Source organism: Eurypyga helias, unplaced genomic scaffold (genome assembly GCF_000690775.1).
Source record: "Eurypyga helias isolate BGI_N326 unplaced genomic scaffold, ASM69077v1 scaffold26095, whole genome shotgun sequence".
Taxonomy (NCBI): Eukaryota; Metazoa; Chordata; class Aves; order Eurypygiformes; family Eurypygidae; genus Eurypyga; species Eurypyga helias.
The window spans coordinates 15,449-39,412 of NW_010252631.1; the positions used below are offsets into that span (position 1 = coordinate 15,449).

The 23,964-nt window shown below is 38.2% G+C and overlaps 1 protein-coding gene across 1 annotated transcript in view; it reads left to right on the top strand.

Moving 5' to 3' along the window:
• The window catches only part of PPP1R12A (protein phosphatase 1, regulatory subunit 12A), a gene marked incomplete at its 5' end in the record, with an annotated part of 43,383 nt that overhangs the window by 13,900 nt on the left and 5,519 nt on the right, over positions 1-23,964 (top strand). The window contains 11 exons of the mRNA XM_010152445.1: positions 210-386; positions 3,885-3,975; positions 5,232-5,429; positions 5,608-5,776; positions 7,030-7,148; positions 7,798-7,863; positions 13,038-13,054; positions 14,086-14,227; positions 14,913-15,017; positions 15,942-15,989; positions 20,552-20,602. Of these exons, the coding sequence (XP_010150747.1) occupies positions 210-386; positions 3,885-3,975; positions 5,232-5,429; positions 5,608-5,776; positions 7,030-7,148; positions 7,798-7,863; positions 13,038-13,054; positions 14,086-14,227; positions 14,913-15,017; positions 15,942-15,989; positions 20,552-20,602 (1,183 nt within the window). The remainder of the gene's footprint in view (positions 1-209; positions 387-3,884; positions 3,976-5,231; positions 5,430-5,607; positions 5,777-7,029; positions 7,149-7,797; positions 7,864-13,037; positions 13,055-14,085; positions 14,228-14,912; positions 15,018-15,941; positions 15,990-20,551; positions 20,603-23,964) is intronic.

Genomic DNA, 23,964 nt, shown 5'->3' on the forward strand with positions numbered 1-23,964 from the left:
ATAAAAGTTCAGTTATTGTGGACTGCTCAATTCTTAATTTATTCAATTTAATAGCTCAAGTTGAGCTTTCACAGTAGAGACATTTCTCAGTTTGCTTTTAAAAAAAATCCATCCCTCAATTTACATGTTATTAGTTGTTTAGTAAAGTGCTTTCATTGTTTAGCTGTTTCCTTTTCTCTTTTTTTGTGTTGCTGCTTGTTACGCTGTAGTACCTCAAATCGTTTGTGGGCTGAGGATAGTACTGAGAAAGAAAAGGACAGTGTTCCTACAGCAGTGACCGTTCCTGTTGCACCATCTGTTGTAAATGCTACAGCCACTACCACAGCCATGACTACAGCTACTTCTGGCACTGTGTCCTCAACATCAGAGGTCAGGGAGAGACGGAGGTGTGTAAAGGTCTTAAGAGTACTGTTGCTCTTATACCAAAGTTTTATTTTTTTTCTTATTTAAAGGAATGTGTTGGTTACCACAGATTTGGATAGTACAGTATGTAAAGCAGTGTTCTTTGCTTCCTGTATATTGAAACAACTAGCAGTGTGCCTCAGTTTCCATAAGTGTAGTACTGGTAAGAGACCATTCATGAAACTTAAACTTTGATACTGTGTATTTCTGACTGGCCTCGGGCTCACATTTGGTATGCAGCATTCGTGTATTTGTGTTTCTGCCAAGAGATTAAATGAGTCTTCTTAAAAATACCACTAATGAAACTGTGAAAATACTCAACTGAAAATAAGGAAATCAATAATTAATGACTCGCTGCAAGTGCACTGCTGCTGACTGAGCTCCTGTGCCGGGGGCGGTATGCTAGTGCGTTGCAACGTAGTGTGTTTTCAGTCACGTTGCGTGCCTGGCACTACTGAGGCAAGAGTATCGAACCCAACACATTCTCCTTATTTCGTTGCATCGCTTACGGTCTCTTCTCTTTGACACGTAATACATGGTTGTAATGCAGTGGTTTAAGAGCTGTTCAGAAGAATCTGATGTAAATCTTATTTTTTAGAATACAGTGTTTCTTCTGTTACAGTTACATGGAGGATGAGTTAAGACTGGTGCATATGTACATTTCTATAGACTTGTTACCTGCTGTTCATGGAAGCAAAAGTAGTATTTCATAAGGTTGCTAATTCCTGTTAGCTTTCCCTGGGTTATTCTTCTGGATATTTATAAGTTTATCCTTTAACCCTTCTGCTGAAATGCAAGTTCAGATTTCTGTGTTGCTCCTATAGTAGTTTTGAAATTGCAACTCCTGTATCAGTGCCAGATGTGTGTATCTCTGTGTGCACAGAGGTGATGACTGTTCATTGTTACAGGAGAAACCTGGATTCTTTTGATTCACCTAAGTCAGCAACAATATTTAAATATTTCTCATGGGTTTGGGCCTGTTTAGGCCCTGAGGTGCTTGCAGCCCATTTCAGTAACAACCGGAGTCGAAACCTGCATTTTCCATAGTGAAATTTCACGGAACTCAACAAAGGAAAACCAACAAAATGCATCTTTTTTTTCAGAAGTAGTTCCAATTTTAAAATGCAAATGCTGTTTCAGTCTCATGCGCTAGAAAAGCAACGAAATTTAGAATTAAGGCTTTTGCTGTCTCAGTTGCTATCACAAGTGTGTGTATACTAATGCGCATATACTACATGTGTTTTGGATACCTGCGATTGGCTTGAAATTCCTTGCTTTTATCTAATTCTGGGCTGATTGTGTAATATGCTCTTGCAGATGCATTCTTGATGGCATATTAAGAGATCAGTTAAGTCTTAGAAATGAGCAAGACTGGAATAATAACTGTGTGCATGTGAGAAGGTAGTGCTCTAACTATCAGCACATGCATATCTATCTGTACATATACAGATACATATATATATGTGCGTGTGTGTATCTGTGTATATTCATATGCACATGGAAAGCTCGTCTGTATATGAAATATTATATGCTAAATATTTTCTTAAGAAATGAAGTCGGTTAATCCATATTTATAGACTGAAAGTGTGTATTTAGAAAGTACACTTGGAATAGTATATGAAAGGATATTTGAAAAGTAAACCCATTATAAGGTATTCTTAGTAATGATGCATGTAATGGTGGCATCCTTTTAAAATAGCTGAAGAAGCTATACTTTCCTAATTTTTAGGGTTGGTTTAGAGAAACCAGGAAGAGAGTGGCAAACTTGAATCTTTCAATCAAGGCATATGCAAGGGATGTTAGGAAAGGGCACTTTCTGCTCTGACAGGTAGCAGTAGCATGCACCTGGTAAGTTGAGAGTTGTCATTTTTCCTCAGTGAGGTGTAAAGTATTTCAGATTTATTGGAGGGTAAGTTATGTATACCAGTTACTAAAGAGCAAGTTATAAGGAGTAATCTGTAGAAATTTTGAAGCCCTAAGGATTACACCCTCTCTGCAATCAAAGCATCCTAGGTAGGTAGTATTTCTGATGATGTTAGCTAAAGCAGCTAACAGGCGCCCGTTTTCCAGTCTGGATAGGGTCCAGGGCTCTAGAAAATGGAAAATCTATCAATAATGCTGTTTTCAAGAGAACAGGATAAGGAAATCAAATTACTATAATGTTGGGGGGTTTTTTGGTTTTTTTTTTTTTTTTTTAGATGTATCATAAAGATGGGGGATGCTTCTACATTTGTAAATATAGCAGCTATTTATAAATGTTTTCCTGTGTTTTGGGGGGTTATTTGTTTAGTGGAGATAGAACATGGGTACTAATCCATAGGTCTGTGTAACTGAAGGATATTTTAAAACCTTAAAATTGTTTTACAACTGTTTTTAGTGTGTACTAAGCGTAACAAATATATACATAGGTGATCAAAGAACTGTTCTTTCTATAGATAAATGTTTTAAGAGTTAGAAGGTGATAACTTTCGAACACAATTACTAGCCAATTATTCATATTATTAAAATATTCACATTCACTAGCCAGTCAAGATTTTATTATTTAAAAATACATTTAAAAATATAGACAATCAGAAAATATTACAGAATCTGACTCTTAATATTTTTAATGTAGCTAATTTTATGATCTAAAGCTCAGATATTTTTTGTTTTAAGTAACCTTTTAGCAACCTTCTGATTTTGCTTTTTCAGATTTTTCTAATGTTTAGCTAATCCTTAGATTAAACCTTTAAAAGATAATTCTTTAATTTTTTTTTTTTTTTTTAATAAGTTACATTACAGCAACATTCCTTTTTTACTCCAGTTACCTGGTTTGGAGAATTTCTTTAAAGAGTCCAGGCCTTTTTTGTCTACTCTAGCAGCCTTTTGGCTCTGATTACAATTACCTGTTTACTCTGCAGGATTTTTATGGCTTTCATGAGGATTAATTTTTAAGCACATTTGTTTCAAGTGGAGGTGGATTACTCAAAGTATGGGTGATTCACGTGAAAATAGGGTAACCACCTCCTCAAGGATTTTTAATCTTGGGTGCAATAGATGGTATAATTTGGGTTTCTCTATTAGCAGTACATTTAGCTTTTTCTAAAAGCCTACAAGTTATGTTGAAAGTTAATACACACACACACATATTTTATGTACAAAGATGTAGCTGGCTGAATCTCTGAGGTCTTCTACCCCTTTGTTAACGGACTAGTGAAATACCAAAAAAGCTTAAGTTATATTTAGAGAAAATGGTAAAACCAAATCTAAATTAAGCAGGAAAACACTGGATTTTACTTGAGTTGTAAAGCTGTTATCTCGATGATCATTATGGTGTGGATGAAAAATGTAATGTCCAAAATGTTAAGTCATCTTCTGTAGTTTAAGATCTTCTAACTGCTTTGGTTTTCAGTCACAGCATGTTGTGGGATTTTTTTCTGACAATTTAATTCATTTGTACAAAAATTACCATTTGCCAATTTTATTTGTAATTAACTCTTTAGATCATACCTCACTCCAGTACGAGATGAAGAGTCAGAGTCCCAAAGAAAAGCTAGATCCAGGCAAGCAAGACAGTCTAGAAGATCTACACAGGTATAGTTTTGTTACAGCTTCTACATTTATGAAAATATACCCATGTAGCTCCCTGAGTACAGTGAAGTTTTAATTTCCCAGTAGAGCTCCAAATAAGCTGATGGGTCTTCCTGGTATGAAACAAATTGTACCAGATGGGATAAAGCGTCTTCTGATATTTTTCCTTTCTTCCCTGAAAGCTTTAGGATCTTTCATTATGTACTGAAAGTTGCTTTTTCTAATCACTGAAGAGTGACTTCATACAAATTTGAAGGCACAGACTCCTCCACTGTGAAAGGAAGTTTTTGATTGCATTATGGTAAAATGGCTTACTCTGTATCGGATGTTACGTAGATATTTAAATGTAAGACTTTGGATTCTTCAAGAACTAACACCTATATGCTTCTGGCTGAAGCCTTCATACCTGAGATATAGGCAGAGTGTACTGTATTTACTTCCATTTCTAAGTCTTTTTTCTGTGCATGGACTCCTAAAGATAATACGATTGAGGTGACCCACATACGGATAGCTAGTAAGATCCGTGACATAAAAAAAAAATACGTTCAACCTGGTTTCTGTGGACACAGAAGGATACTAAGGAAAAGAGTTTTTTGTTACTTACTAATAATCTAGAATCTAACTGTATGTCGTCTTTTCAGCGTTTACATACTGATATATTGGGTGGTTCTTCCCAATTTCTGTCACAACTGCCTCATACTGAAATGCAGCCAGGGCAGTCCTGACCCAGGGTAGGATGTGACAGTAACAGAATAGGTCAGCTCTAAATGGTACTAGGTTTTAGTCTCAGAATAACAAGGAAATAAGAATTAAGTTGCAAGTTTCTCTGGTGCTGTCAATTTTTTATGTGTTGTTGACCTAAAGATCCAGTTGCAGTGAGTGAATTTGTATCAACATTTCTGGTATTGTATTTTTAGGGTTCTTTCAAAAATAATTAGTGTGCTTATGATGTTATCGGAAGGTTCTAGTGCGTTCTTAAATTACTTCTGTATGATTTTCTACGAGATCAGTATGTACTGGTTGTGTTGCTGGAGAACCTGTCGAAGATCTCATTACAGCAAGCACTTGTCACTAATCAAAGAGACATGTTTGGTCCCAAGATTTGAGAGGAAACCTTATAGGTAGAATATATAGGTAAAATTATTTCTTAATAGATATAATTGATTTTCTTAATCTGAATTTTGGGGTTTTTTGAGTATGTATTTATATAATGTGATGTGATATATTGACATGATGTTGGCTGACGGCTGTATTCACAGGGTGTAACGCTGACAGATCTTCAAGAAGCTGAAAAAACTATAGGAAGAAGTCGTCCCACGCGAACCAGAGAACAGGAAAATGAAGAAAAAGAAAAAGAAGAGAAAGAAAAGCAAGACAAAGAAAAGCAAGAGGAAAAGAAAGAATCTGAAACTAAAGATGATGATTATAGACAAAGATATTCCCGAACTGTTGAAGAGGTATTTTCATGATGGGTCTCTTTAGGTAGAGAAATTACGGGAATCTTAACTCCAACTCTTAATATTTTAATTTTGGTACTGCTATAAGAATTATTTACATATTTAGATATTTTAATACCCTGTGGTTTACATTTGTTTAATCTTGGTAAATTAATTTTGCCATTTTTCTGCTGAATAGCCCTATCATCGCTACAGACCAACTTCGACTTCAACTTCTTCATCATCCACCTCTTCGCTGTCCACCTCTGCTAGCTCTCTTTCAGCTTCAAGTCAGCTAAACAGACCAAACAGCCTTATAGGTATAACTTCGGCCTATTCTCGGAGCGGAACAAAGGAAAGTGAGAGAGGTAGGAATAGTATTTGTGAAGGGTTGGGGGTTTTTTTGTTTTAGTTGACAAAAGGCAGCTTATGTTTCTAAAGGTAGTTCAAAATGGGGTGAGATATGTAAGGCCACTGGGGATGGATCTTACTCCCATCTTTTGTAAGAAGTTCCAGAACTTGCATGTAGAGTGGAGAAGAGATCTTCTGTCCTTGGTGGTGTTTTGCAGCTGGTTTAGTCTGTGAATCTGGATTTTCTGTTGGTGGGCCATAGAAACATCAAATACACTGCTGTCAGTATCCACATAATGCTTTCATTGTCTGCTTTAACGCAGCAACTGTAATAAAATACCACATTTCAGAATTTAAATACGTGCAGGTATTGAGGAGGGATTTTACTTGGTTAAATAGTTGCTAAATAACTGAGGTTTTGCTTCAGTCCTTCCAGAATTGAAGGATTGGAACGATGCTTTGATGCTTTAAGGACCTCTCATGGTTTCATGAGCAGCTGAAACCCGAAGGAAAGGGATATTTTCAGTTCAGAATATTTAATGGAACCACACTTTAGACACTTCACTGATTTATCTAATCTTAAGATGAGAATCAGATGTGTGATTCAGAGGTCAGAAGAAAGCTTATCTCTGATGTCACAGGGGTTTTGCCCTCATTTCAATGTGAATCACCTGCTATAATTCTGAGAGATGTTGTGCCTGATTTGTCGCCTGTCAGAGGAGGAGGCAGCTGTTGACATACAGTGTGGTCTCTCAGAGGCATGCCGCAGTTACTTGGGAGAAACACTTTAATTCGAGTTACTGATTCAGTAACTTGAGTAGAATTACTGACTGAAATCAGTAACTTTGTTATACAGAGGATCAGATTAAATGAAGAGTGTTGAAGAATTATCTTCTCTTATTTTGTACTTTTACACATCTGCTGGCATGGATGTTTGAATTGTTACGTAACAGTTTCGAAAACTGAATTTTAATTCCCATTTGCAGTGTATTACTGTTACATTGCAACATTTTGTTTAGGTGGCTGAGATGGAATTAGTATTTTGCAGCTGCTGTTCAAGAATTGGAACAATATTTACAGTATTTTAGAGCTGTGTTCTGAGGAATGTGTATTACAGCAAACCCTGTATGTGGTAAGAAGTTCTTTAGTGAGTTTATTTCAGGTAAAAATGTTAATTGGAAGCATTTTAAAGACTGAGAAGTATTTCAGAAAACTTTCAGAAATTCAGATTGTGCCATACTTAAATGAATAAGAAAGTTGTTATTAACAGAAGGGGGCAAAAAAGAGGAAGAAAAGGAAGAAGATAAGTCACAGCCTAAGTCTATAAGGGAAAGGCGGCGACCAAGAGAAAAACGACGATCTACAGGAGTTTCTTTTTGGACTCAAGACGTAAGTAAACAACTGTTACTGCGATTTATAGCCTTAGCTTGTAGCTGTATGTATACTTAAATTAAAGAGTAGTTCAGAGTAATGCAGTATGTAACTAATTGTTCTGGTAAAACTGGGCTTGTTCAAGTTATTTATTCTTTGGTTCTCTCTTTAGAAGCTTTCAGGAGCAAAATCAAAATTAAGTCTAAGTTATATTGATAATGCTAAAAAGAATCCTAGACTGCTGTAATGACCATAACTTAATAGGAATAATTGAACAAATCTTTTCTATTGCATGTCTACCAAAGCTGTAACAATGAGACTCATTCATTGTCTGGCACACTCAAGGAGCCATGTACTTAGAACCAAAAAAACTGCTGTCAGATGGAAGGGTTATAGTTGATGTTCCAGACGATTCCCTTTCCCTTTTCTTTGTCATGGGATCAGTATCTAATTATGTAAAAGCATGATTTCCATGTGCCCAGTTCTTTTTCCTCTCCTGCTGGTGCTGAAAATGTGTACTTGTTTGAGAATTTTCATCATATATCCCATATATTCCTTTACATTTTAGTTAGCTCTTAGATTTTCACATTAAAAGTCTAGAATGCCTTAAAAACCCAGTAAGCTTTCAACAGCTTAATTATTTTTCCTCTCCTACTTCTTTCACCAGAGTGATGAAAATGAACAGGAACATCAATCTGATTCAGAAGAAGGAACAAATAAGAAGGAAACTCAGGTAATTTAAAAAAGATCATGTATTAGCTTTCTAACAGATATATTTGGTCACAAAATTTGTGTTGCAGTGGGATTCAATTAAAAGAGCACCTATAGTACAGTTAGTATGAGTGCTTTCTGTTTTATAACTTGGGGCCATGATTCAGTGCCATTTCCTTTGACGGCTTTAATAACAATTTTTAATGTATTAACAATGGCTAAACCTGGCGTTTTTATCTTCCATTCTGATTATGTAGAGTAAGTGCTCAGAAAATGCAGGTGACATTTCTGACACACAGGTCAGGGTATGTAGCAGCAAGTTACCAGAGGGAGCTTTCAGTCTCTACCTTGCAAAAGTCTTTGTTCATCTGCTCTGTTATTTTCAGATAAAGGATGTCCAGTGGCTTATGCACATTAATTAAAACCTTTTAAATTTAAAGCCATTGCTGTCAATAATTTAATTAACAAATAACATAAGAAGTTAATGTAAAAAAAAAAAACCCATGGAAAGTTGAAGAGAAACATTTGCCTGATTTATCCATTGAAGAAACTGGATTTCTGAACATCCTAAATCACTGTTAGTAGTCTTGTTAAAAAGTAAGTGGTAAACAGTGTAATAGGCTTGATTTGATGGAAAAAGTCTTTGTAAACTCAGTGGTGCCTGACAGTGGGATGAAGGGGGGTTAAAAGGGAAGCAATGGCTTCAGCTCTAGTAGAAAATGGTATAGCAGAATGTATTTCTTTTGACCTAAACCCTGGAGTAACACACTACAGAATCAGGGTCTTTACTGAGGAATAAAAAAATCAAGTGATGTTTCCTTTTTGTAAAAGCTTCCATTACACATTCCTTAAATATTTTAGTCAAGAGATTAATTCTGTGCCATTTTGGTTTCCTGCATTTTTTATTTCCTTGTCACATTAACATAAGTACATAGTCCTGTTTTCTTTTCCTCCCACTTGTACATATCGTTATCCTTAGATCTGTAATTATTCCATATTCTGTTTTGTAGAAATCCATTTGGGTCAAATGTGCGTGTGCTGCTTCTGATAGAATTAGACTCATAAAACTACAGTAAATAGTGGTAAAACAGGCCCAAAATTATGAGTATGATCTATGATTAAAAGGCTGGGTGTGTTGGGGTGGCATGGTACTGGATTGTAGAATTGGCTGCCTAATCATGGCTTGACTTAGGAGTCAAAACATTCCCCTAGCCTGCATACTTCCTACAAAAGATCCTGGTAGCTTTGTTTCATTATAAATAGTATCAACTTGAGTTCATGGAGAGCTCTGAAATAAATTTTATATGTGAACAAGGTCACTGTCCCCTAGCTACATGAATTGATTTTGCTTTGTTGATATAAACTCTTTTGTCACTTCAGCTGCAGAAAATACGAAAACAGAGTGAAAGTGAGTTGAATATCAAAATAAATATTTCATGTGGTTTGAAGTTTTCTTTTCAAATGTTGTCAAACCTACTGCAGAGTTTACAGTATGGTATCAGAATTGCAGAAAACGTCCTTGCCTTGTAATTATTATAATCCTTAAAATCTTAATCTTAAAATTTTTATATAATAATTTATTTCCATATTACAGTGGGTTTTTTCCTTTGCATACAAATGTTTTATCAGATATTTAAAACATCATGTGGATTTCAAGTAGCTTCCTCTCTGATAAACAACTATTTAGCCTTTATCAATGATAAACTGAGAATGAATTATATTACTTTTGATAACGTAGTATTTTGCTACCTTAGAAAAATTACAGTGGAATAGATCTTGAACATTCTAATGAGCAATTTATTCCCAAATCCATGACAAAAAATGTATTTTTTAATTTTTTTAAATGCCCAAAGAAACTGCACTTTCCTTTCTGCAGTTGCTAAATCTACTTGCACTTTGACACAAATCTTGCATGCTCTATTGTAGAAATTCATCGTTATTTGCTTATGAATCCTTTTCAGTTATAGGAAGAGAAAAGGAAAGAACAATGAATAAACTAGAATTATAATGAAAGACACTCAGAAAATATTTATGCTCTTTCAGTTGTGCTGATTAATTGATATACTAGTTTTCAGAAGACTGAACCTTTGGAAATACTGAAATTCTCTTCTAGTTCCTTATGTGGTGCTGCTGGTTTTTTTGCTTGGTGCAGCTGCAACCCAAAGGTAGAAGATGGTAATTGTAAACTTCCAAGGCCTTTGGCGGTAACTCAGAAACTTAAACTAAAGAGAGGAGGTCAAGAACAAGCCTTGCACATTGGTGCATGCTACAAAGAAAATTGAAAGGACCTTAGACAAAATAATTCTTGCTTGAAATCTTTAAGGAATCAGAAGAAATATTATCTTACTCAGAGGTCTTCGAAAGAACTGTCTTGTAAGATTTCAGTTTGTCCTTTTCTTGTTCTTCAGAACTATCTTTTGACTTCTTAACTGTTCACTTGTCAATAAAGAGAAGTCACACTTTGCTAAGCACTTTGACAGTTGGAAGTTGTTCTGATGAAATTTCATATAGGCCTTTTAATGCTGAGAGCTGAGAATTTCTTCAGTATGCCAAAAAAATGCCATGTTACTTAAGGGAAGTTGGTGTTCCTGCAAACCCAGAGTCTTAGAACTAAGTTGTGGGATAACCATTTAAAAGTGAGGAGGTCAGGAGGGCTCTTAGGAAACTGAAGGATTCCAAGTAAAAGAGTGTTTCTGTGAAGCCTCTTTTTCAGTATGATGTATTTTAGAAAAAAAAGGTGATTTCAATAGGTGCTACCACTGTGATTAGGTTATAATTAAATGGACTGAAATTTTATTTTGCCAGAGATCACATATGTGACTTCCAACAGGTGAAAGGCATAAATATTAGGATAATAAATGTCATTAGGTCTTCTAATTCTTTGGTAATAAACATGAGAAACTGGCGTTTACTTATTTATAACTCAGTTTTAACAGTATGGAAAATCCCACCTGACTTTGATATTTTATTTACATTAAGAGTAATCACCCTAACCTCACTGAAAGGTAACAAGCCTGTCTGGAAGCTTAGGGTGCAGTTTCAAATACACAGTTTCTTTTGGGGCACCCTTATGGTCTGTGCAGACCGAGGGCAAAGGGTTAGAAGTGTTAGTTCAGGTTGCGTAGATAAGGGTACGTGTGTTGTAATTTTTCGTTCCTGCTTGTGTAATGGCAGCGTAATTGTGGCTGCTCAGTTCTGTGAAGGTACGAAGAACATCCATTTCGCGTGCCTTGGATGACGGCGATACCCCTGTTGACATTGTTTCTCCTCAAGCTTTATGCCAAGTTTGTAGACTTACACCTTTTCACAGCTTTTTTGTCAACGATCAAAAGTTGTGACTGAACTGAACTGACAGAAATCGAAGTGGAAAAAGGAAAGAAAACAGCTAAGGCTGCCCTAAAAAAAACCCCAAAACCCAAACTTGTTTTGTGAAAAGTGAGGGGAGCGAGGACAGGGACGTGCCTGGGAAACGTGAACTCTTTCAATGCGGTGTGGGTGGATGCTTGAACAGCAGGAGCAGGAGTTCGCAGCTTTCAGGGAGTGGAAACCACTGATGGGCAGTTTTCTGAAGACTGCAGAGTCCTTGTCTGTCTTCTCAGGTTCCCAGTCTCAGCCAGGAGAATGGGAATGGGCTATGTGTGTGTTTTCCTGCCTCTAGTAATTAGTGCTCTCTTACCTCACCACTTCATTTGTTCTCCCCCTTCTGTAGCTGGAAAATTTTGTGTCTGGGATGGTCTGTAGGTGGCTTAATAACTTGCCTTTCCGTTCAGGAAGCTATAGTGCAGCAGGGGAATGGACATCTGGGAGGTTTTCACATTCCCACGGCACCATGGGAAGTCCCATGGAAGCAAAGAAAAACAGCCCTTAGAAAGAGTATTTGTTAAGAAATAATGTAGGAATGGTTTACTTCCTGGCTGTCCTGGATTGTAGGTAAAGGTTAGAAGAACCAGCATAGCATTTTGCTGTGTGCAGCATCCCTTCCAGGTAAAAAGAGAAAACCTGAAGTCTTTATGGACAAAACTTCCTCTGTTTTGTGGAGGTGAGAAGGAAGCAGTGGAAAGGGATTTTTGTAGGTCGTTGACTACGTGGTGGAATTCCGTAATCTCACACTGATCTTAATTAAACATGATAATGCAAGATTAGACTCCGTTAATCTTGTGGCCAATAGCTTAAATGCTATCCCTGTATAGGTGTGTGCTACCTAACTGTGACAGGTTTTACAAAATCCCTCAAGGGGAAATCGAGCGTATTTTGGAGGATGCGGCTATTTTTCTCTATGCATATTGAAAAGGTACAGTGTCCTTCTAAAAAAGGAAATCAAACAAACCACAGCACCCCCAGTAGGGGAAGGCTCCAGCCACTGCTAGGTGAATAACGGTGGAGCATGTCCGGGTGACGAGACGTCAGTAGAGATTCTTGACTGAAATGTCTTCACTCAAGAGTATTATAAGTGGAATTAATGATCAGTCTGTGCTGACCACTCAGAGGGGAAAAAGGTTTGTACGCCTGATGTAATGCTTAGAGGGCACTCCCTCACTCTTAAGTCATCACTTCTAATTAAATTTCACTTGTCAAGTGAAGTGAGTGAACTTGTGTGCCTGTGAATTCACCTGGAATGAATGAACGAACGAATGAATTAACCTAAGACCAAAAAAAGAAATTAAGTCATTTAAATTAAGTCTAACAAGTACTTTCTTATGTTGTCAGTGTAGTAGCTCGTTTCCCATCAAACTATGTTGAAACTATTGTCTTGTATTCTATATTATTATTTTCAGCCGAAGTCATTATTATGTTGACCTTTCAAAACCTTATTGCTCAAGTTAGAGAAGAGGAAGGAAGAATAGGGAATTCAGGGAACACAGTTCTGCTGCCTTTGATAACAGGCAGGCAAATTGCAGAATGCACCAACTGATGAAATGACAGTGTTTGGGACAGTCCAGACGTTTTGAGTGTAATGTTAACGTCCTTGTAAATCATATTTTGGCAAGCACATTCTAGCACATACTCCTTTTTTGTTCCAGACAAAACAGAATTGAAGCGTGACAGTGTTGAGGTAGTACATAGTGTTGGATAGCGTGTGCATTTAACCTAACTGTTTAGCTGTACTTGTTCACAGATTGTTATGTTTTATTTAATGAAATTATTGACTTGATCTATTCTTTTTCTCTCTTTCTACCCCTCTCTCCCCCCCATCAGAGCGATAGCCTTTCAAGGTACGTGCAGTTTAAACAACCCAGTTTAAAATTGTTACCCTTTTTGTTCACCTAGTCTCATTTTAAACTCTTTCTGTACAAATTCAGCTTAAGCCCAGTGCTCGGCTTAGGCTGACTAAAAGCGTTGATGATATTTCACGTTTGTATGAAATGCGATCGTGAGGCTACAACACTGAATGTCTTTTCTGTGCGCCGGGGGGATGCTCCATCCTGCGGAATATACCGGACTCCGTGGTGCACTGAGGCAGGCTGGGCGTTCTGTAGAACACAGTGGATACAGTCCCATTCCCTACAGATTTTTCAGTTGGCAGCCAACTTTTACGAAGAAGACAAGAGTTTCTTGTTGCCCCTTTTTTAGAATAACCTGCTGAAATTTTCTGAGGAATCTCAAGGAAAGTACTGCAGCCTCTGAAAAGCAGATTTCCTGAAGATTTGTTAAAGGAAATGCAGAAATATCAAACATTCTTTTAAAAAGTTTTCAATTGTTTTCAGACCTTTAGAATTGGTTACTGGGTTTTATTATGTTCCATTATGTGCTGAAAATCCGTTAAATAGAACCACTGCAGCACATGATCAGTGAACAGTGTGAAATTATTCTAAAGTTTATTAGTAGTGGTTGGAACTTACTGAGTAATAGGAATAGAGGCTTTGCTGAAGATTTTTTCATTAACTGCTTCTGTCAAAATACTGGAATTCACAATGAGCAGTTTTGAAATCTCCTTGGTTTCTCTGATAAAACTTGGAGAATTCACCTAGGCTTATATTTTTGAGATTTTTTTAAAAAACCCTCAATGAAAGTAATGCCTTTTTTTAAAACAAGTCTTCTTTATAAATAAAAACCAATTAAAGTATCTAAGCTAATACAAAGTCCTTGAAGACACGTAAATATTTGCTTGAATTAAATATTTTAATTTAATTTAAAACATTTCTCTGCGTACAAGTCAGGCATTTACTTGGCAGACTGAGCAATTTGAAAACATTTTCACACAGAATCGCCAAAGCAAAGAAAATGAAGAACTTTTATTTGACAGGTATGATACGGGATCCCTCGGCATGTCTTCGGGTGATCGTTATGATTCAGCACAGGGGCGATCGGGCTCACAGAGCTACCTTGAAGATCGAAAACCGTACTGCAGTAGACTAGAAAAAGAAGATAGCACTGATTTTAAGAAGGTATCTGATCTAGCCATTTTGCTGTGAAAATAGAACTTTATTACTGGTTTTCATAAATCGTCTGGAAATAATCTCACGTTGCATCGCAAACGCTGCTTAAAGCAACTGAGCTGAACGGAGGAACAGAGCAACCACTACAGTGGGGGTAAATGCACATTACAAAACAGCTTCTGGCTTTTGCAGTTTTCAAGGCAAGGGAGAAATCCAGAAGAGCCAAGATCCATTTTTATGACACATAGCATTGTATTATTTTTTTAGTTGACTGTCTCATTGAAACTGCTTTACACATTTTGAAGCCTTTTGGTTTGTATGTTTGCTAGCTTACATGTAACATGAAAATGTGTTTAGACCTTGCTTTAAAATAGAGGAGGAGTTTGTCGAAAGGTTTACTGTGGTGACTAATCTGTGAAGTCCGAAGCAAAAAAAGTGACAAGTATCTTTTTTAGTATCTGTAAGGTAAGTTACGTGCTCCCTGTGCAAAGTTGCTTGTTTCTAGAAGTATTTGGTAACAGTTCTTTAAAGTCCTTGCTAATTCTAAATATCTTTAAAATGTACAACTGATTTTTACTTCTTGGGCTGTTAATGTATTTGTTCATTTTACATGCAGCTCAATCATGGTTTTTAAATTTGCAGCTAATCCACTGAATTATTATTTGGGAGGGGTTTAATGAATATTTTCTCTTAGCTTTATGAACAGATTCTAGCTGAAAATGAAAAACTGAAAGCACAGTTACATGATACCAACATGGAACTTACAGATCTTAAGCTACAGTTGGAGAAGACCACTCAGGTTTGTATAAAACAATAAAAAAGAAGTGTGTACTTAGCTGACGTAGTAGATGGCAAACAAGAAGCACCCTAGGCTGTGGGCTGCTCTTTATGGGGCATCAGCCTTGTTCCTTATCCAAAGATGGGAGGGAAGAGGAGCACCTCTCTGTTTCTAAAGAGAAAAGAGCTCAGGATTCTGATCTCCAGCTGTAAACAAAACGTGCGAGACTGCCTTACTATTTAAGTAGTAGTGGTTCTTGCCAGCATGTATCTGGAACTTCGTTGCGGGGTAGAGAGAAACACTTTCTACACTGCTAAGCTTACATTCAAACTGCCTGTGTAGATTGATCATGATTCATGAATTGTTTGATCGTTGATTCATGAACCTGCTGGCAGATTGGCGTAACCGGCCAGTTCTTCCTGGCTGATTAGAGAGCTTAATCTTAGAGCTGACTGAAAGCAAACAGTGCACTCCAGTTACAGATAACTGCTGTCAGTGCTGCATACAGTAACACCACATACGTACACAAAAGTAAAATTCATCATGAATTGCTGCAGAAGGAGTGTTTCCTATTCTCAGATCACATTTGCCACAATTCACCTGTGTTAGTACTTGTGTGTCTTCCACGTGTACTCCATAAATATCAGTGAAGTGCATTAAAAAGATGTGTGTTTTGTAATGCTTTTAGATAGATATACTGTGTTACTCCTGTTTGCCAAATACGTAGGGTTTAAATTATTTGGGGATGGTCATGGAGGAAGCGCGTGCTAAATCCAGTTCGTTCTTATTATTCTTTATTTTAGTGTTACTTCCCTCACCACACTTTAAAATGCTTTTGAAGACATACATGGAGAGAATGCTCAAATGTCCAATTGCATTGTTTTTTCCTCAGTTTTATGTTGTTTAAGAAAAAGTACAAACATCTTTATTAATTTTGTGTTTCAGAGACAAGAAAGATTTGCTGACAGATCACTCTTGGAAATGGAGAAAAGGGTGAGTTTCTGCCAAAGATCTCTGAAGTACTTCAATTCAGGCTTTTTTTAGTTTGTTTTGCAACCCCTGGCTTGCACAGATTTTAGTGGGAATAGCAGCCTTTCTCAAAACTTGCACATTTTAGAAGATTGGGGGATTTTAGGTTTCAAAGCGGCAAAGAGTGTGAGATACTGTGAGATGAGATTACTCTCAAGAATTGCCTTCAGGTTGCCTGTTGGTTTGTGACAGCCAGGTTTTAAACCCCACTGCCCTCCAGGGGTCTGCCGCCCCTTCCATCTCATCCAAAACAATCTTGGCAGTCCAGAGGGTTAGGCAGATTCAGAGCATTTCATCTTCTAATGCATTTCCAGGACTCAGAGACTTTAATTTCCTCAGAGCTTTCCAGAGGCATGCCTGTTGTTTTACCAGTTATTGTTGGGAGTGAAGGAGCTGTTTCTACCTCACAGACAGGAGACCTTAAACCTGCTAATGATATAAAATTAATCATAATCTGTCTCGTTCCGTGTACTGTAACTTTTCCCAGAGAGAATGCAATACTGGGCAGGGGGAAGAGTGAATAAGCAGTGTGGGAAGAAGGGCATCAGGGTCAGAGACAACCCTAAATTGACTGGGAAAGGAATCATGTAATAGATCCACCTGTGAGGTGGACTACAGGAATCATTTCAGAAGTTGGATGCATGTTAATTTTAGGCTGTAGTTTCATGCTAGTGTAAAATCCATCCCTATAAAAGTTTAGTTCCACAGCAATGTAAAACAAACTACATTGGTTTTGTTGTGGTCGTGGCTTCCTTCCTGACCCTGGCCACATGTTCTTCTCTTCCCTCCCCTGATCCTGGAGTGACGACATATAGACACATAAATTGGGAATAAATGGACTTTGACAGTAATAAGTGATACGGAATGCATTTGTTTACCACTAGTAAATGTCACGTTCGCTAGCCTTTTAGGTTTACTCTCCAGTATCAAAGGTTTAGAAAACAATTTTTAGTTCTACAAACCTGTCTGGTGTATAAACAAACATTTGGTAGATTTTCTGGCAGCACATGGAGATGTACAAATACTCACAGGCACTTCCTGAAGTTGCATTATCTTTATCTTAATAATCTCTCCAGATAATTGCAGCGGCCTTTCAGCACCTATTTCTCCTTGAATTTCTTGGCATCGTGCTGTAGACAGTGATTTCATCAGTAGAAAAATTTCATCAGCAGCTTTAATTGGTTTCTTGCTTGCTATCATGGCCACACAAGTGGACATTTAATTACTCTGTAGATCCATTGCCATGTAGGTTCCCTACTGCAGAGCATTCCGTACTGCAGAGCTAGACATTATTTCCGTTTTTAATTACTGCTTTGCTTTTTCCCAGAATAGGCCATTGCATTAAAACAGTTGGCTATATAAGATATTCTTGCACCTCTTTTTTGGAAAGACATTTAGTCCAACAGCAAAATGTCTTTCACAAAGGTAATTTTTCCTAAATGTATTAAAGCTAGCAGGTTAAAAAAAAAAGTTAGTGATAATCTGTATGTGTGGCTGAAACAGGATTTACATAGGATTTAAGAAATGTTCCTTGTGTTTTACATAATTTTAAACTTCTCAGACAAGAATTTTAAGCAGGCATTTAGGTGTAAATGTATTTCCCTTGCTGTTGAAGTCTGGAGTTACTTTCACACTGAGGTGGCTGAAACATGATTCTCAGCTGCCAGTCATCAAAAGCTCATCTCCAGAAATAAATAAGCTTACCAAATCCACTTCACATTGTGGATCTTTAATTTTAAAGACACCTTTTTAATGTGTAATGTAACAATATAAATGTAAAAGGTAGAAACAAATTCTAGAGCTTTTCCAAATACACTTTTCCAAGTATGTGACTTCACTAAAATAAAGCGTAAAACTTTATATATAAATGTTTATATAAATTACATAGAGAAAAGGGGAGGGGGGAAAGTCAAGTGGTGAGAATAAATTGAAAGAAATTAAAGGCCAGCAGAGAAAAACCTGAAGGCATCTTTGAACTACGACATTCTCAAGCTGAAACATAGCTTTTCAGTAAAGAAGGTGGGAAAATATATTAAAGCTAGAATTGCACAGTTACAGAATTTAGAAAATACTGTCTTTGACTTTTATTTGAGCTCAGCTTTCAGAAGTGGGTTTCCATGATGTGAAACTGGCGGTACATTGTGAATGTTGTTCGTTTGAGAGCTGTTTACCAGAAAGGGGCTATTTCCGTGGGGGCGGGGGTACAGGTCAGATCAGAGGTGCAAGGCCCTGGCGATACATAGGCAGAAGTAAGGGTTTCATTAACAAGCTGTCACCCTGAAAAGTATGCTAAAAGTCCTTTGCAGAATTTCATGTGAGGTAATAATAAAACTCAAACTGCACAGTTTCAGTCTGAATGAGAATTCAGAATTGTAGGTAACTTTAACTGGTTTCCCCCAAATTTATAATTCATCACCTGGGAATTTGGATTGTGGAGAGGTAGCGATTTCTTGGTGTTACTGAATATACAAATGTATGTAGGTATGTACATCTGGGTTTACTTCGTAATGATTTTATAACTCGGGTCAGTTTTTCAACATACTTCAGTCTCACTGCACCAAGATTGTGGTTCCTAGTTGCTCTGGTAAATACAAAGAATCTGTTGGATTCTGTAAGCTGAGACTAGCATGTGTTTTCATTTTGAGGGTTACAGAAGTTCCTAGGCATACCTTATAGAGTTGTTGAAGTATATAATAAAATTTTGGGCTGCATAAATTTCCAGACCCTCCTTTGAATCCAGGGACTAGTCAGATAGTACTGGCAAATCTTCCCAGTGAAATGGCAGTGTGTTGTTTTGTTGGCATTCCTCAAGCCAGTTCCTAAAACAGGAAGCAGTTCAGGAAAAGGAGAAGCATGGCTTCATCTAATAAGAACAATGTGATTTTAAAATAAATCTATCTAGGCCAGTCCATTTGAAAGTTGCTTTTATATAATGTGAAGTATGCAAAGTTAGTGAAACAAGGATTTTATTTAATTGGCTGTTATTGATAAGAGTTTCTCTTGGACAAGCTCAATATGCTAGTTAAGGAAATGCATCAAAAGGACTAACAGTTTCTCACCATCTGAAATTCTGGGATTCATTTGATCATTCATCTCTCGGTAATCACAGGGATTGTCAAATGTTGCTTAATGTAAGAACACTGATAATATGAGTTATTCGACGAAGCCAGTAGGTAACGGAGAGAATTCTGAGTCATGTAAGATGGAGTGGGTGTTCTGTTAGTCCCTTGCTTACTGCAGTTAACTCGCTGGTACCCCCTCTGCCCATTCCTGTCAGTCAGTGTCGTTACGGGGAAGGTCTCAACGCGAGGGAGTTAAGTACTACCAACTGTAATCTATTACTCTGATAAACCTTTGAAGTTGTTTGCTAAAATGGGAAAATGTTGGGGTATAACTGCACTATGATTAAACTGAATTCAAATGATTTATATCTGAAAGGTGACCGGCAAGAGTCAGTATCTACTGGGCGGTATGATCTAACCAAAGTTTTACACACCTCAGTCAATGCTGCTTGCTGTTTGCGTAACACCGTTGTATGCAGATGCATATGTCCACTTCGCAATCATCTGTTGCTTTTGCCTTTCACACCTTGGAAAAATCTGAATGTAGAGTTCTGATAACCGCAGCTGCTTCTCAACGAGACACTCTGCATTGTCTGACGCGGGAAAGCAAGCAACCGAGCTGTAAACCCCTCAAGTCTATTGCATTAGCTGTTCGCCTGTCAGATGTGTTGAAAAATAGGTTTGAGCGAAATAATGGCAGTTAAAAATACGGTAATGTGTCTGCGCCGCAGGCTGCAGCGTAGTATAGAAACCCCGAAGCTGACTCGCAGTAAGCTAGCTCGGGTACCGTCATGGGTGTAATCGAAACAACCCCTACGAAGGATAATTTTTCCTGCTTCTCAGGTAAAAATTGAAAAAAAAAAAAGAAAACTATACTAGGAATGCAGAAAATGCTCAGGAAACATTCTCTCAAGAAGCAGGTGGTGTTACGTAGTGAGATTTCTTTGGCGCTCAGCTGAACTCCTGTGATGTAGATTTGGGTGCATCTGCGCTGCATTGCAGTGTATAGTGTGGGCAGATCCCACTGAGCTGAGACAGATGTTTCAGCTACGTTGGCTTGTGTATGAAAGCTTACGCTTTTGTGCTTGTTTCTTTTAATACTCTCGTTTGTTTCTGATCATTTTCTGCATTTCTTGTATATTAAGCTATTATAGAAGCCGGGCTCCTGAAGATAAATCCAAACAACTGGTACTTATGACCTGTCTAAATTTGGGTAAAGGAAGGGGCATATTTTGTAGGACTCGATGTAGATTTCTCTACGTCTTCCTCCTCAGATATTAAAATTCCACATTGACAGAACTTCTGTATATCACTGCCGTCACAAGTTTCCTGTCCACACTCTGCTTTTGGTTGTATGATCTTTGAAACTTGAAGTATTTCACTGTTACCACAGCATTTACAAGCAGTAAATTTTTTTTGGTTTTAATGGTATTGTCCAGTGTTAACACACATCTTTTGATTTAGGAAAGAAGAGCTCTAGAAAGAAGGATATCTGAAATGGAAGAGGAACTAAAAGTAAGTAACCCATTACACGTTAAACTCTTAATAACAAAGCGTATGACTCTGTCAGGGCAACATATAGTCTGGCAGGATTGCTGGTCTCTGTGATTTCATGAGACGATAACGAAGTTAGAGCTGCACTTCAGAGCCACTCAGGTCGCACAGCTCGTGGCAGAGCTGGTATGCCACCGTAAGCACTCATACCTGCGGGACTTCTTGGGAGGCGCTGAGACTTAGGCTTCTGTAACACACTGGCTAACAAGAAACGTTCAGGGACGGCTGGAATGAGAGATCTCTTGATCTAATCGAGATGGAATTGCCATCTGCGTGCTTGACCTGATACTCTGTAAAAAAAAAAAAAAATGGTAGCATGTAATTCCATCGATATTTAAGCATTAGATGTTGCTTCAACGTTTCCCTCATACTCTTTAAATGATGCAGCAGGCAGCATTTGATACTTTACCAATATCAAAACCTTTCATTTGTATAACCGTAATCAGTTTTTAGTTACCAAAAAGCAGTAGATACATTTCAGATATTGACAAATATGTGCCGTTTACCACATGTACTGATTTCTGGGTTTTTTTCAACTACGTATAAACTGAATCCCAGAAGGAAAATAATTTTTGAATACATTTCTGGCTGCTTTGGGTTTTTTAACCAGTCGTCGTCTGACTTTAGCCACTTCCTGGTGTTAAGGCCTCTGCTATGATTAAGAAGGGTGAGAAATTTGACAGGTTTGTGTTGTATTATGTCCTTGGATATTGGGCAGGGCCATCCAAACTGATAAAGTCTGACTAGGAAACTAGTGGAACATGATGAAACAGAAGACGTATTTTTCACCCCAAAGTTTTTTTAAAAGTATCACTGTTTTGACACTGGCTATTTGTCATCGATTAATAGAAAGCTTCCTCTCAGACTCATTTTTGAGCTCCCTCTGCTGCTTGGAAATGGCATTAACTTCCAAATACTTTTCATTAAAATACGTGCCCGAAGTTTTGTTGAAATAATGAAAGCTGACAGGCAGATTCAGGCAGAAGGCAACCATGGCTCCTGTAGCTCCCTTGGATTCAGGCCAAGATATTTTGCTGAAGGGAGGACACAGCATCTGTAGTTCCTTGAGGGATCTTTTAGAACTGAAATGTGTAGAAAGCAAACCGGTGTCGGAAAATAATTGTGTCTACGAGTGGAAGACAGGATGTGAGCTTCTGCCATCAACCTGTACATTCCTGTTGGGGAAGGCTGGGCATCTGAGAAAAACAAAGAATGAAAATATATTGCCTTTTTTCCCAAAGCTTACTTTCAATAAGCAGTATGTAAAATTTTGAACTAAAGATTACTCTTCCTATCAGTTGTTGCACTGTGTAAAAAGTATGTGTTAAATGTGTCATTATTTACCGACTTCTGAATAGGAGATTCAGTTTGTGCAATTAGGATGTTAAGTAAAGAATTCCAGGAATAGCTCTCATTGTTAATGTATCCTGAACTGTTTTGGAAAGCTGTGACTAATCACTGCTGGCTCTTAGGTTGCTTTTCAAGAATGTGCCACTTGTTTGATAACTTTCCTTTCACAGGGATTTACCGACTTTAAACAGGACTGTCTCTTCTAAGGTTTCTTTCAATTCTGCTCATCTCGAGTTCTTTTAAACATAACATGCATGTGGTTTTTATCTCGTTTTCACTCCTGTTTCTTTGATTCCTGCAGAACCTCCAACAAATAAAGCAGATTCAATCTTTAAGACACATAAATGAGCGACTGGTGACTGAGAATAGGGCCTTGACCCGAGTGGTTGCCAAGCTCTCAGGGTCCTGTAGGCAACTGCGCTCTCTGGACTTGTAATTTCTCCCTTCTCCTTTGTGTAGCCAGGCAGGTGTTGACATGGGGTTTGTGCTTGGGTAGAAGTTTACTATTAACGCTTGTGTGTCAGCAACTGACTGACTGCTGCTCTGTTATGGACATGTGGCTAAAGCATGGCGTTCGGCGCAGCAACTACAGGTGTCGCAGGTGCGTTGGTATGGTGTGGTGTTGTCCTTACTAGCACTGCAGCTTGCCCTCCCCTATGATACACTGGCAGTGATCCAGGAGACCTCTGACACGTTAAAACCTTGGCAGCAGTTGAAAGGATTTGAGTTTGCACTGGGATGCACTGAAGTCAGTCCTTTGTGTTATGTTTGAGTAAATGCTCAACTAGGTAGGTTTGCCTCTAGTTTTCCAACAAATTGCAGTTGAGATTTGAGCTCGCTCACTGCAGCATAATTGAAGTGCACAGAAGTGGTACAGACCTAGTCTCAGCTAAAGAATGTTTGAGAAGCAGTTCCAGTACTGTGCGTTCCCGAACAGTTGCACCAGCAACTTCATCTCTTCCATTCGTGTGTTTTAGCGTTTACAAGTGGACCGAAGTCTTTTCGTTCAGAAATGTATTGGCATTTAAAGTCAATTAGTATTTTCACATATTAACTTCCCGTGCGGTGCTGTACAATCTTTATTTTTTACCTAGACAGCTTGAAATATTAGCACTGAGTTAAGGTTACTGATTTATGTTGCTGTATATGTAGGCATTCCAGTCGTGGGCCAGCGGCCTATCATGCAAGGACTGTACGAACACAGACACAAAAAACCCTACCTAGTGTGCCAGGTCGGTTCATACTTACTAGGTCATCTGGATCTGCCCCCTTCTGTTAAAGGTACAAACCGCTGGGCTTGTTCAGCCTGGAGAAGAGAAGGCTCCAGGGAGACCTTATAGCACCTTCCAGTGCCTGAAGGGGCCTGCAAGGAATCTGGGGGGGAACTTTTTGCAAGGGCCTGTAAGGACAGGACAAGGGGTAACTGGTTTAAACTGAAAGTGGGGAGTTTTAGGTTGGATATCAGGAAGAAGTTCTTCACGGAGAGGGTGGTGAGGCACTGGAACAAGTTGCCCAGAGAAGCTGTGGATGCCCCATCCCTGGAAGTGTTCAAGGCCAGGCTGGATGAGGCTTTGAGCAACCTGGTCTAGTGGAAGGTGTCCCTGCCCATGGCAGGGGGGTTGGAACTGCATGGTCTTTAAGGCCCCTTCCAACCCAAACCATTCTGTGATTCTATGATCTTGGAAAGAAAATGCCAGTTGGTTGTCCTTTGTGTTACCGCAGGGCTGTTTCAGAAACCCACGGCAGGCTCAAAACCCCCATGAGGAACAAAATGTGGTTTCCTTCCACGCCGAATCTGTATGCCTTTCTTCCTTCTCTTATGTGACACAGGAGGTTTCAGTGAGCTTTTAAGATCTGTGGGTGAAAAAGACAATTTTCCTTCTGCACAGTGACTCTTGCTGAATGGATTCCCCTCGCCGCCCCCCTTCCCGCTTAAAAGCAGGGCGATGAATGTATGTTTTTTCATTCTGCTC